At 63.2% G+C, this 11,904-nt stretch overlaps 2 protein-coding genes across 2 annotated transcripts; both read left to right on the top strand.

Annotated features, from left to right (window-relative positions):
* Positions 1 to 2,903: 2,903 nt before the first annotated feature.
* LOC309891220 (molybdate-anion transporter-like) lies at positions 2,904 to 3,836 on the top strand (the record flags this gene model as incomplete). Its single annotated transcript, XM_082785595.1, has 2 exons — positions 2,904 to 3,031; positions 3,513 to 3,836. The coding sequence occupies exons 1-2, from the start codon at positions 2,912 to 2,914 to the stop codon at positions 3,834 to 3,836; spliced, it is 444 nt and encodes a 147-aa protein (XP_082641721.1). The 5' UTR covers positions 2,904 to 2,911.
* Positions 3,837 to 4,921: 1,085 nt separating this feature from the next.
* Positions 4,922 to 11,506, top strand: LOC309891218 (separin-like). The gene is made up of 14 exons (XM_082785593.1): positions 4,922 to 4,975; positions 7,118 to 7,205; positions 8,219 to 8,453; positions 8,675 to 8,849; positions 8,990 to 9,168; positions 9,251 to 9,378; positions 9,454 to 9,576; positions 9,655 to 9,810; positions 9,884 to 10,057; positions 10,159 to 10,263; positions 10,384 to 10,496; positions 10,588 to 10,671; positions 10,743 to 10,907; positions 11,140 to 11,506. The coding sequence occupies exons 2-14, from the start codon at positions 7,125 to 7,127 to the stop codon at positions 11,339 to 11,341; spliced, it is 1,920 nt and encodes a 639-aa protein (XP_082641719.1). The 5' UTR covers positions 4,922 to 4,975; positions 7,118 to 7,124; the 3' UTR covers positions 11,342 to 11,506.
* Positions 11,507 to 11,904: the final 398 nt, after the last annotated feature.

Here is an 11,904-nt window from a genome sequence, read left to right as displayed (position 1 = left end):
AGTGTCTTCCCCTTCACAATGGCTGGTGTGCGCTTGTACCACGAGCTGGGAAAGGACCAAGGGGCTCCTGGAGCCTAACCCAACTGAAGCCACTCCATCCTCACAGAATCACAGAATTTCTAGGTTGGAAGAGACCTCAAGATCATCGAGTCCAACCTCTGACCTAACGCTAGCAGTCCCCGCTAAACCATATCCCTGAGCTCTACATCTAAATGTCTTTTGAAGACTTCCAGGGACGGTGACTCCACCACTTCCCTGGGCAGCCTGTTCCAGTGCCTCACAACCCTTTCAGTGAAGAAGTTCTTCCTAACATCCAACCTACACCTCCCCTGGCACAGCTTTAGCCCATTCCCCCTCGTCCTGTCACCAGGCACGTGGGAGAACAGGCCAACCCCCACCTCGCTACAGCCTCCCTTGAGGTACCCATAGAGAGCGATAAGGTCGCCCCTGAGCCTCCTCTTCTCCAGGCTGAACAAGCCCAGCTCCCTCAGCCGCTCCTCGTAGGACTTGTTCTCCAGGCCCCTCACCAGCTTCGTCGCCCTTCTCTGCACCCGCTCAAGCACCTCCATGTCCTTCTTGTAGCGAGGGGCCCAAAACTGAACGCAGTACTCGAGGTGCGGCCTCACCAGAGCTGAGTACAGGGGGACGATCACCTCCCTAGCCCTGCTGGTCACGCTGGTCCTGATACAAGCCATCAATCCCATCCCTGCCCCCCCCAGGGACGGTGATGCTGCCCCCTCCCCGGGCACCCTGCCCCAGGGCCTGTGCCCTCTCCTGAGCAGAAATCTCGCTTCCACCCTGAGCCTTCGCCCTTCCCTCGGGGCCTTAGGAGGAGGCCGACCCCAGCCCCCCCGGCTTCCTTCCAGCGGGGGGCGTCCCCTGGCCCTCCTCCAGTGCTGCTCCCCTTTGTCCCCCATCCCACAACCCGACCCTTCCTTTCCTGGGGGGTCCCCTGCCCCCCTTTCACCCTCAGTTTGTGGGGGGGACCCCAGGCTTCCCTCAAACACCTGCGGGGGGGGGCTGCTTGGTGTCCCCCCCATGGCTCAGAGGAGCCTCCCCTCCTGGGGGGCTGCAGCTTTTTGCCTTTTGGGGGGGGGGGCGATGGCATCGTAGTATGAAGGCCTTATACTAAAGCATAATCAACAGTGTTTGGTTCCATTTGGGTTTGCTTTGTTTCATAATTGGTAGCTGGCATTCATGACCCCCCCACATGTTATTCTCAGCTATGTTGTCAGTCTCGGCCTTACCGGAGCTCGTAGGGCTGCCGAGGGTTGGCACTGCAGTATTTTATGGAGTATTTTCCGCAGGCTGGATTCCCTGGACACTTTCTGACAATGCCTCATTTGGTCCTGGGGCCTAGCAGCATCCTCCTTTTTATTAGGATGAGTCCTCCCCTATCTGTTCCGTGTTCGTAAAATCTGACACGTTTCCTAGTACCCAGCTAGTATCGTCCGAGTTTGTTATATTTATAGACAGAACCTTGCGAATTTCTTCATTTCCGTGGAAGGTTCCCGTATATCCTATACCATGCCCTCGCCACCCGTAACGGGGGTCCAATTGTCGGTTACAACCTTGCAGCCCATGTCCCACTTGTAAGAATTTATTCCGACCAGCCCCGAGTGGGTCTTACTACAAAAGACAATGAACAAACATTTATTGTGTATTACACCCCCCCTGTGCTGTATTACACCCCCCCCCCGGCACCCCCCTCCCTGCTTCCCCCTCCCCGCAGCCTGCCCCCGCTGCCCCCTCGGGTGTCCCCCCCCACCCTGCCGCCCATGGCTCAGCATCAAGTGAGGGGGGCGCGGGGACCCCCACTGGGACCCCGGTGAGTGCGGGGGAAACTGAGGCACGGGCAGGCCGAGGGGGTGGGGGTGTGCAAGAGCGGGGGGCGTTTGCACGGGGTTGGGGGGTGAGGAGAGCTGGGGGCGATTGCACAGGGCATGGGGCAATTGTGTGGGGGCTGGGACAACTGCGCAAGGTGTTTGCCCCCGGGCGGGGCATTTGCAAAAGAACGGGGTGGGGGGGGCAGTTACACCAGGTCAGGGCAGTTACACCAGGAGTGGGGGCAGATACACCAGGACGGGGCAGTTACACCAGGTGGGGGGCAGTTACACCAGGAGTGGGGGCAGTTACACCAGGACGGGGCAGTTACACCAGGTTGGGGCAGTTACACCAGGTGGGAGGGGCAGTTATACCAGGAGTGGGGGCAGTTACACCAGGTCGGGGCAGTTACACCAGGTCGGGGCAGATACACCAGGTGGGAGGGGCAGTTACACCAGGAGTGGGGGCAGTTACACCAGGTCGGGCAGATACACCAAGTCGGGGCAGTTACACCAGATTGGAGCAGTTACACCAGGTCGGGGCAGTTACACCAGGTCGGGGCAGATACACCAGGACGGGGCAGTTACACCAGGTGGGAGGGGCAGTTACACCAGGTCAGGGCAGTTACACCAGGACGGGGCAGATACACCAGGTCGGGGCAGTTACACCAGGTGGGAGGGGCAGTTATACCAGGTTGGGGCAGATACACCAGGACGGGGCAGTTACACCAGGTGGGAGGGGCAGTTATACCAGGTTGGGGCAGATACACCAGGACGGGGCAGTTACACCAGGTGGGAGGGGCAGTTACACCAGGACGGGGCAGATACACCAGGTGGGAGGGGCAGTTACACCAGGAGTGGGGGCAGTTACACCAGGTCGGGCAGATACACCAAGTCGGGGCAGTTACACCAGATTGGAGCAGTTACACCAGGTCGGGGCAGTTACACCAGGACGGGGCAGTTACACCAGGAGTGGGGGCAGTTACACCAGGTCGGGGCAGTTACACCAGGACGGGGCAGATACACCAGGTCGGGGCAGTTACACCAGGACGGGGCAGTTACACCAGGTGGGCTTCTTCTCCCCCTTCATGCTCGCCTTCTCCACCACCCCCAGCCAGGAGAGCCCGGCCGAGTCCTTCGTGGCCTTCCTGCTCCTCGAGCTCTCCTGTGGGCTCTACTTCCCGGCCATGGGCTTCCTGCGGCGCAAGGTGTGAGCAAAATCTCAAATCGTTTTCTTCAGACAGGCTCTTCTGTGCAGCTGTTTTATTTGCGCTTGCAGCGGTGGCTGTCCTGCCAATTAGGAGTGCCTTTTAGTTAACAAAGCCTAACCTTTCATTCCCTATTCCCCGACAGCCGATCACCTCCCCTGTTTCCTCGTGGCTGAGTACTGCAGGTTCACGAGCTGCTCGACGCTCCTCTGGACCATACATGTACCATTTCTCTCGGTTTCAACCCTTGAATTTCTCCTTTCTCACGTTGTGAGAACTTGGGATCTTTGTTTCACTGTTCCCATGCTGCTCGTCCTGTTTGTCTCAAGCTTCCACCTTATTTTGGAACAGCGAGGCCTCCCACTCTCCGCTTATCTGCTTCGCGCTTCTCCGCTTCTCCATGTTATGACTCCACGACCCCCCTGGGGCACACATGAGGAATTCTCTACTGCACAAAAACATGGCTTTGTTTCTCACAAAGGCGATCCCGGAGAAGGACCGGCCGGGGGTGCCGAACTGGTGCCGTGTCCCGCTCAACCTGCTGGCCTGCCTGGGGCTGCTGCTTCTGCACGGCGCCGACCACGGGCCCGGCACCCGCAGCATCTTCTCCGCCTGCTGCGGCCTCATGCTGCTGGTGCTGCTCGCCGTCGTCGGCCTCTTCCCCGTCGTCGGCCTCTTCCCCGTCGTCGGCCTCTTCGCCGTCGTCGGCCTCTTCCCCGTCGTCGGCCTCTTCCCCGTCGTCCCCCACGACGCCGAGCTCTGGCTGCCGCCCCCCCAGGGCCAGCCCGACGCCCCCGAGCTGTGATGCGGGAGGGGGTCCCGGGGTGGCCGAGGGGGAAAGCCCCCCCGGCTGGTGACCCCTGCGGTGCCCCCACCCTGGCGTCCTGCCGGGGACGGCACTGGAAGCACACAGGGACGGAGTGCCGCAGGGTGAGGGCCCCCTGCGCACCCCCTCGCCCCTCAGCTTCCCTTTTTTTTCAGGAAAATAAAGCGTTTCTGCACGTGCTTTCCCTGCGAGAGAGCCCTTCCGTAGCCAGTAATGGGCTGAGGCGAGGCTCTCAGCGAAGCTGGGATTTTATTCACAGTGGTGGGCAGTCCCCAGGCAGGGCACACAGCACGGTTTGCCGGTTGCTTGACTTTCTTTCACAGAATCCAGGAATATCCCGAGTTGGAAGGGACCCACGGTGAGGGGTCTGGAGAACAAATCTTACGAGGAGCAGCTGGGGGAGCTGGGGTTGTGCAGCCTGGATACAGGAGGCTCAGGGGCGACCTTATCGCTCTAGGGGTACCTTCAAGGAGGCTGTGGAGAGGTGGGGGTTGGTCTGTTCTCTGCCCAGCCCCCCTATAATTGCTCAGCACGACCCCAGGTCGTTGCAGGAAGCACGGCCAAAAGCACGACAGACGCCAGGATGGTCAGATCATGCTGCATTTTATTGCCCGAATAGCCTCGCTTTTCACAGAAGAATCACAGAATCACAGAATCGATTTTCTAGGTTGGAACGAGCGAACTTCACAGGGGCAGACAGTGTCTCACCCAAGATTATCAGTCAAAAGCACTCAAACAACTGCACGAAAACAACCCCAGCTGTTGTGATTAGCAGGCACGCGGACCTTGTCCTTGACAACAAAAAAAAATCCCTTGGATTTTTTCCCAAGGAATACCCCTTTGGCCACTTGGGGTCTGCTTGGCCCCCCCCCAGCTCCTGCTGCACCCCCAGGCTGCCTGCAACGACAACAGCCGCGTGTTCTCAGCACCCTGCCCATCCCAACCCAAAACGCGGCGCCCCAACAGCTGCTAGGGGGGACGTGACGCGGGGCCGTTCTGGGACTACAAGTCCCGGCGTGCCCCGCGCGGGGCGCCCCGCCCTCACCTGCCCGCGGCGCGGCTTATTTGGACGGGGCGCGGCGGGCGCCGCGGGTCTGCCGGCGAGAAGCGATACAAGGGTACGTGGGGGGGGCCAAATAAGGGGGGGGCCGCAGGGACTCGGGGGTCCCTGCAGGGACTCGGAGGGAGCCGCGGGGACTCGGGGGGGCCCTGCAGGGACTCGGGGGGGGGCTGCAGGGACTCGGGGGGCTGAGGGACCCGGGGGGACCCAAGGAAATGAGGGGGGCTGCAGGGATCCGGGGGGGGGCCGGGGGGGGGCCGAAGGGACTCGGGGGGCCGGGGGGCTGAGGGACCTGGGGGGACCCAAGGAAATGGAGGGGGGCTGCAGGGATCCGGGGGGGCCCTGCAGGGACTCGGGGGGCCGGGGGGTTCCTGTAGGGACTCGGAGGGGGGCCGGGGTGTGGCTTTGGGGCCCTGGGGGGGGCAGCTGTGGGACTCGGGGGGGCTGCAGGGACTTGGAGGGGACTAGGGGGGGCCCTGCAGGGACTTGGGGGGGCTGCAGGGACTCGGAGGGGACTCGGGGGGGTCCCTGCAGGGACTCGGAGGGGGGCCGGGGGGGGGCTGCAGGGAGCCGGCGGGGGCTTCAGGGACTGGGGGGGGCCCGGGGGGGGCTGAGGGACCTGGGGGTCCCAAGGACTTGGAGGGGGGTTGCGGGGGCGGGGCGGCCCTGCAGGGACTCGGGGGGGCGCCGGGGGGGGCTGCAGGGACCCGGGGGGCGGCTGCAGGGACTCGGAGGGACTCGGGGGGACCCTGCAGGGACTCGGGGTGTGCTGGGGGTCCGGGGGGCTGTGGGACTCAGGGGTAGGCGGGGGGGGCCGGGGGGGTCCCTGCAGGGACTCGGAGGGGGGCCGGGGGGGGCCGCAGGGACTAGGAGGGGACTCGGGGGGACCCTACAGGGACGCGGAGGGGGGCCCGGAGGGGCTGCAGGGACTCGGAGGGGACTCGGGGGGGTCCCTGCAGGGACTCGGGGGGGGGCCGAAGGGACTCGGGGGGCTGAGGGACCTGGGGGGACCCAAGGAAATGGAGGGGGGCTGCAGGGATCCGGGGGGGCCCTGCAGGGACTCGGGGGGCCGGGGGGTTCCTGTAGGGACTCGGAGGGGGGCCGGGGTGTGGCTTTGGGGCCCTGGGGGGGGCAGCTGTGGGACCCGGGGGGGGCCGCAGGGACTCGGACGGACTCGGGGGCGGCTGCAGGGACTAGGAGGGGACTCGGGGGGACCCTACAGGGACTCGGGGGGGGGGCGGGGGGTTCGTGTAGGGACTCGGGGGGGGGGGCTGAGGGACTTGGGGGGGCTGCAGGGACTCGGAGGGGACTCGGGGGGGTCCCTGCAGGGACTCGGAGGGGGGCCGGGGTGTGGCTTTGGGGCCCGTGGGGGGGGCAGCTGTGGGACTCGGGGGGGCTGCAGGGACTTGGAGGGGACTCGGGGGTCCCTGCAGGGACTCGGAGAGGGGCCGGGGGGTGGCTGAGGGACCAGAGGGGGGCCGAGGGACTCGGGGGGGGCTGCAGGGACTCGGAGGGGACTTGGGGGGGTCCCGGCAGGGACTCGGAGGGGGGCCGGGGTGTGGCTTTGGGGCCCGTGGGGGGGCCGGGGGGGGGCTGCAGGGACTCGGGGGGGCCCTGCAGGGACTCAGAGGGGACTTGGGGGGGCCCTGCAGGTATCTGCAGGGACTCGGGGGGGGCTGGGGATCCAGGGGGCTGTGGGACTCAGGGGTAGGCGGGGGGGGCCGGGGGGGTCTCTGCAGGGACCCGGGGGGGGCTGCAGGGACCCGGGGGGGGGGGCGGGGTGCCCGGGGGGGGGCTGTGGGACTGAGGGGAAGGCGGGGGGGGCCGGGGGGGTTTCTGCAGGGACTCGGAGGGGACCCGGGGGGGGCTGCAGGGACTCGGAGGGGGGCTGGGGGGCAGCTGTGGGACTCGGGGGGGGCTGGGGGTCTCAGGGGAGGGCGGGGGGAGCCGGGGGGGTCCCTGCAGGGACTCGGAGGGGGGCCGGGGGGCAGCTGTGGGACTCGGGGGGGGCTGAGGGGCGGGGGGGGCTGTAGGGAGTCTGGGGGGGCCTGAGGGGCAGGGGGGGCTCAGGGGGGTCCTGCAGGGCCTGGGGGTGGGAGTGAGGGGTGGGGGGCGCTCTGTAGGCCTCTTTGGAGACTGGGGGGGTGTGGGGCTGTGAGCACCAGCACCCCCTCACCCCCCCACCCCCCCCACCCCGCAGGGCTGACATGGAGCACCTCCAGGGCACTGATTTTGTGGCGCGTACGGCCACCACGGAGGGCACAGAGACACTGCAGGCGGAACTGTCGGTGAGCTGCGGGGGGGGCGGCCGGTGCTGCACGAGGGCCGGGATCCCCTGCTGGGGGGCCAAAACTCTCCTTCCCTCTCTCCGCCCTGTTATAATCCAATTTAGTCATTTTATCTCTCACCCCCCCAGTATGATCTTTACCAGGTGGCATTCAGCCGCTGTGTGATGGGTTTATATATCCTCTTCAGAGTGGTGTGGGATCCTTGGTGTAATGACCACCTGTACACAAAAATCATGAGATGCGTGAAACAATTTTAAAGATAGGCAAGGAGTGACTCCTAACGGTGAACATCCCCACCTAGTGTTATTTGCAGGAATTAACCACTTGTGTGTTCGGTACGTTTTTTTTGTTTTTTTTTTTTTGTGGCATGGCACAGGTCATTTTTATCTCTTGGAACTGTGCCGATACATCTACCTTTTCCCGTAGTTGGGTCAAAGTTATCCCGATTTCCTGACCCCAACTGCACTTGGAAGAATTTGAATATGGGGGCTTAACACTTCCACGTAGCCAGCACCCTTCAGTTATCTCCTCGGGTACAACCCCCTTCTTTTTTCACAATGCTTGGAAGCAGTGTGGGAAAGGAGAACTCTGTCAACTTATTAGAAAACACTGTAGTAGGTTGGGCAGTCCCAGGTATCTTTACAGTCTGGACAACCAAACCTTCCCCTATTCACTCTTTATTAGGGCCCGACTACCTTGGAAGGCAAGTCTCGGGTTTTTCCTTCTTTATTAGGACGAGTCCTCCCCTATCTGTTCCGTGTTCGTAAAATCTGACACGTTTCCTAGTACCCAGCTAGTATCGTCCAAGTTTGTTATATTTATAGATAGGATTTATAGATATCCCTAGATAGATCTAGATTCCTAGATAGAATTTATAGATCCTCTAGATATATTTATAGATCCTTTGTTTTAACCAGGATGTTCACCCAACCCCCCTTCCCCATTTGTCCCCATGTTACAATGCCGTGAGGTGTGAAACCTTATCTTCTCAGTAGATTCTTTAAATTCTCAAGGACAATGAAGAAACGACGAAGACCCCGAGAGCCAAGCTCCCAGCTGGGGAGGATGCCACTCAAGCCCCCGTGCTCAGCGACTCCGAGGCGGTGGCGCCTCGCACCCTGTGCCCCAGAGCCTGTCCCCCCACCAGGGCCCGTGACCAGGGGGGCGAGGACACCGAGCACGTCCCGGCGGGGGAGATGCCGGGCAGCGAGAACCCCCTGTGCCTCGATGCCCTGCGTGTTATGGAAGGTGAGCGGGAGTGGGGAACCGCGGGGTGGGAAGAGGCAAATGGCAACGCTGGGGCCACCTCCGCCGAAGCGTGTCTTAAAAGGGCAAAAACCCTCCAAGTGGAGGGGAGAGCAGCAGAGGGAGAGCCAAGGTGGCCACGGGCTCGCTGCCTGATCCTGGTGGTGTTGCTTTGCCCCTTCCGGATGATTCCTGGCTGGACGCTGTCCGCGCGTACCTGAAAGCTGCCTTCAACTGCAACGGCCACTGCCTGCCTGCCGGGCTCTACAGCCAGATCTGCCAGCTCCTGGCTCTGCTCACAGGCGACCAGGACCCCGTCTCCACCGCCTATCTGCTGTGCGAGTCGGTCTCCATCACCACGCGCCATCAGCTGCTCAGCATCATCCACAAGAAGCTTCAGTAAGTTTTGTGCCCCCCTGCCGCTGTCGCTGGAGCTTTGCTGAGAAGGGGAAGGGGCTCAGCCAAACCTAGAGCCCTGGAGGGCTTGGTTTGGAGCAACGTTCCCCCCCCCCCACCCCTGACCACCTCTCCCTCTGCAGCAATCTGAACAATTCGGCAACAGCTGCGGCTGAGCAGCTCCAAGGGCCCTCCCTGCAGGATGCTCCCTCGCGCATCCATCACCTCACTGAGCTCCAGAACCTCTTCAGCTTCAGCCCCACGTGTCTGGGGTCCCAGGAGCTCAAGAGATTCACAGAGCAGCTGCAGCAGATCCCTGCAGGTGAGAGCTGATCCAAGTGGAGCCCCGGAGGGTGCTGCCTGATGCCTTGGCCTCTCCTGAAGGTCGGGGGTGACTTTTTCAGGAGTGACCGTCTGTGTGCTGACCCTCATGAGCATCCAGCCCTTCTCCAAGGACGACATACTGCTGCTGACACGGTTGGAGAGGGGCAGCATTCCCATCACCATCCACATCCCGACCGCGCTCACCAAGGTGAGGGAAGGGCTAGAAGAGTGGAGCAGCCGGGACGAGCCTGGGGCTGGGTTCACGGCTCCCTTCCTCCCCCAGGCCCCGCTGAGCTCAGTGCTGAGTGACTTCGACACCATCCAGAAGGAGCAGAAAGAAACCATCAACTGCACCGACAACCGTGACTGGTGGCTGTGCCGCTCCGAGCTGGACCGCAGGATGAAGGTAGGCGAGAGGCACCCCGTGCTCCCCACGCCTGGGGGGAATGCTCGGACCCCCCCGTGACTCTGTCCTCTCTCGCAGAGCCTCATCGACACCCTGGAGACGGAGGTGCTGGGCTGCTGGAAGGGAATGCTGCTCCCCACCAGCCAGGATCCCGCGCTGGCCGAGGAAGCCATCCGCCTCCTCGCCCAGCTCCATCCCTGCGGCTGGCGGGGCTGGAACTCGGCGCTGCTCGAGGTGCTGAGCTCCCCGGGCTGGGGCAGGGCACAGGGGGAGCTCTGCCTTGGCTCACACCTACCCCTTGCCGCAGGTCCTGCTCAACGCTGCTCCCCTCCTCACCCCGGCCGACGTGCGAGCCCTGGCCGCAGGGATGTGCCCTTCGCAGTCCTGCAACAAAGCGGAGCTCCTCCTGCAAAAGGCCCTGGAGAAGCAGAGGAGCCGCGTCCGGGCACCTGGCGGCTCCCTCGTCCTCGTGCTGGATAAAGTGAGAGCCTGCCCCTGCTGCTTCTCCCTCAGCTCGGACAGGCGCTCTATCGCTCACGCCTTCCTCCCCTTCCTTTCTTCCTCCTCCTCTTCCCTGCACAGCACCTCCAGAAGCTGCCCTGGGAGAGCATGGCGTGCCTGCGCGCCGTGCCTGTCACCCGCCTCCCGTCCCTGCGCTTCCTCCTGAGTTACAACCTGGCACCGAGGGTGAGTGGAAGGGGGGCACCCTGGCTCTGCCGCGGGGCTTGGGACCCCCCGAGGCTGGTGCTGGGCTGGGGCTGACTCGTGATTTCTTATTTCTTTTTTCCCTTCCTCCTCCCCCCTCAGCAGGCAGGCTCTGTGCTGCACCGCGGCGTCAACCCCACCAGGACCTTCTACGTCCTCAACCCCCAGAACAACCTCCCGAGCACCGAGGAGTGCTTCCGCAGCTGGTTCGAGAGGTGAGGAGGAGCGGGGGCGCACAGAGCGGGGAGGAGGGGGGTCCGTGCTCCCTCCCCCCCCTTCTATGACTTCTCCCCTCCTTTCCCGCAGCCAGCAGGGCTGGAGCGGGGTCACAGGAGCCATCCCCAGCCAGGAGCAGATGCAGGCAGCGCTGCTGGAGCACGACCTCTACATGTGAGTGCCCGTGGCCGTGCGGGGCTGCGCTATCGCGCTCACCCTGCTCACCCTGCTCCTGTTCCTGGCAGCTACGTGGGGCACGGGGCGGGCGCCCGCCTGCTGGACGGGACAGACATCGCCCAGCTGGACTGCAACGCCGTGGCCCTGCTCTTCGGCTGCAGCAGCGCCGCGCTGGCCGTGCGCGGCGGCCTCGAGGGCTCCGGCATCGTCCTCGACTACCTCCTGGCCGGCTGGTGAGGCGGGGAGAGAGGGGGTGGCTTCTGGGGGGCAGACGGGGTCTTCGCCCCATCCCCTTCTTGCCTTCTTTTTACCCCATCCCCACCTCCCTGCTTTTTATTGCCCCCCTCCCCTGCCTTTTCCCTGTGCTGGTAAGCAGTGAGTGTTCTCCTTGTCCTCCTCTCACCCCCTCCTTCGCCCAGCCCTCCTGGCCCTAACCCCTCTAACCCCCTTTTTCTTTTTTCCCAGCCCCTTCGTCCTGGGCACCCTGTGGGACGTGACTCAGTGTGACCTCGACCGCTACACCAAGGCGCTGCTGCAGGGCTGGCTGCGGGCGGGCTCCGGTGCCCCCCTCCTGCAGTACGTGGCCCAGGCCCGCCAAGCCCCCCGCCTCAGATACCTCACCGGGGCTGCCCCCGTCGCCTACGGCCTGCCCGTGTGCCTGCAGTGAGAGCCGGCGTCCCCCCTGCTTCCTGTTCTTTGAAGTAGTTGGATTTTAAATAATTCCCCCTGGTTTGATAAATAATAAATAAAGTGTCTTCCCCTTCACAATGGCTGGTGTGCGCTTGTACCACGAGCTGGGAAAGGACCAAGGGGCTCCTGGAGCCTAACCCAACCGAAGCCACTCCATCCTCACAGAATCACAGAATTTCTAGGTTGGAAGAGACCTCAAGATCATCGAGTCCAACCTCTGACCTAACGCTAGCAGTCCCCACTAAACCATATCCCTAAGCTCTACATCTAAACGTCTTTTGAAGACTTCCAGGGACGGTGACTCCACCACTTCCCTGGGCAGCCTGTTCCAGTGCCTCACAACCCTTTCAGTGAAGAAGTTCTTCCTAACATCTAGCCTAAAACTCCCCTGGCTCAACTTAAGCCCATTCCCCCTCGTCCTGTCACCAGGCACGTGGGAGAACAGGCCAACCCCCACCTCGCTACAGCCTCCCTTGAGGTACCCATAGAGAGCGATAAGGTCGCCCCTGAGCCTCCTCTTCTCCAGGCTGAACAAGCCCA

This window comes from Aythya marila (genome assembly GCF_965140915.1).
Source record: "Aythya marila genome assembly, contig: HAP1_HAP1_SCAFFOLD_528, whole genome shotgun sequence".
NCBI classification, from domain to species: domain Eukaryota; kingdom Metazoa; phylum Chordata; class Aves; order Anseriformes; family Anatidae; genus Aythya; species Aythya marila.
The sequence above is the reverse complement of the archived record's forward strand: the minus strand, read 5'-3'. Positions and strand labels throughout refer to the sequence as shown.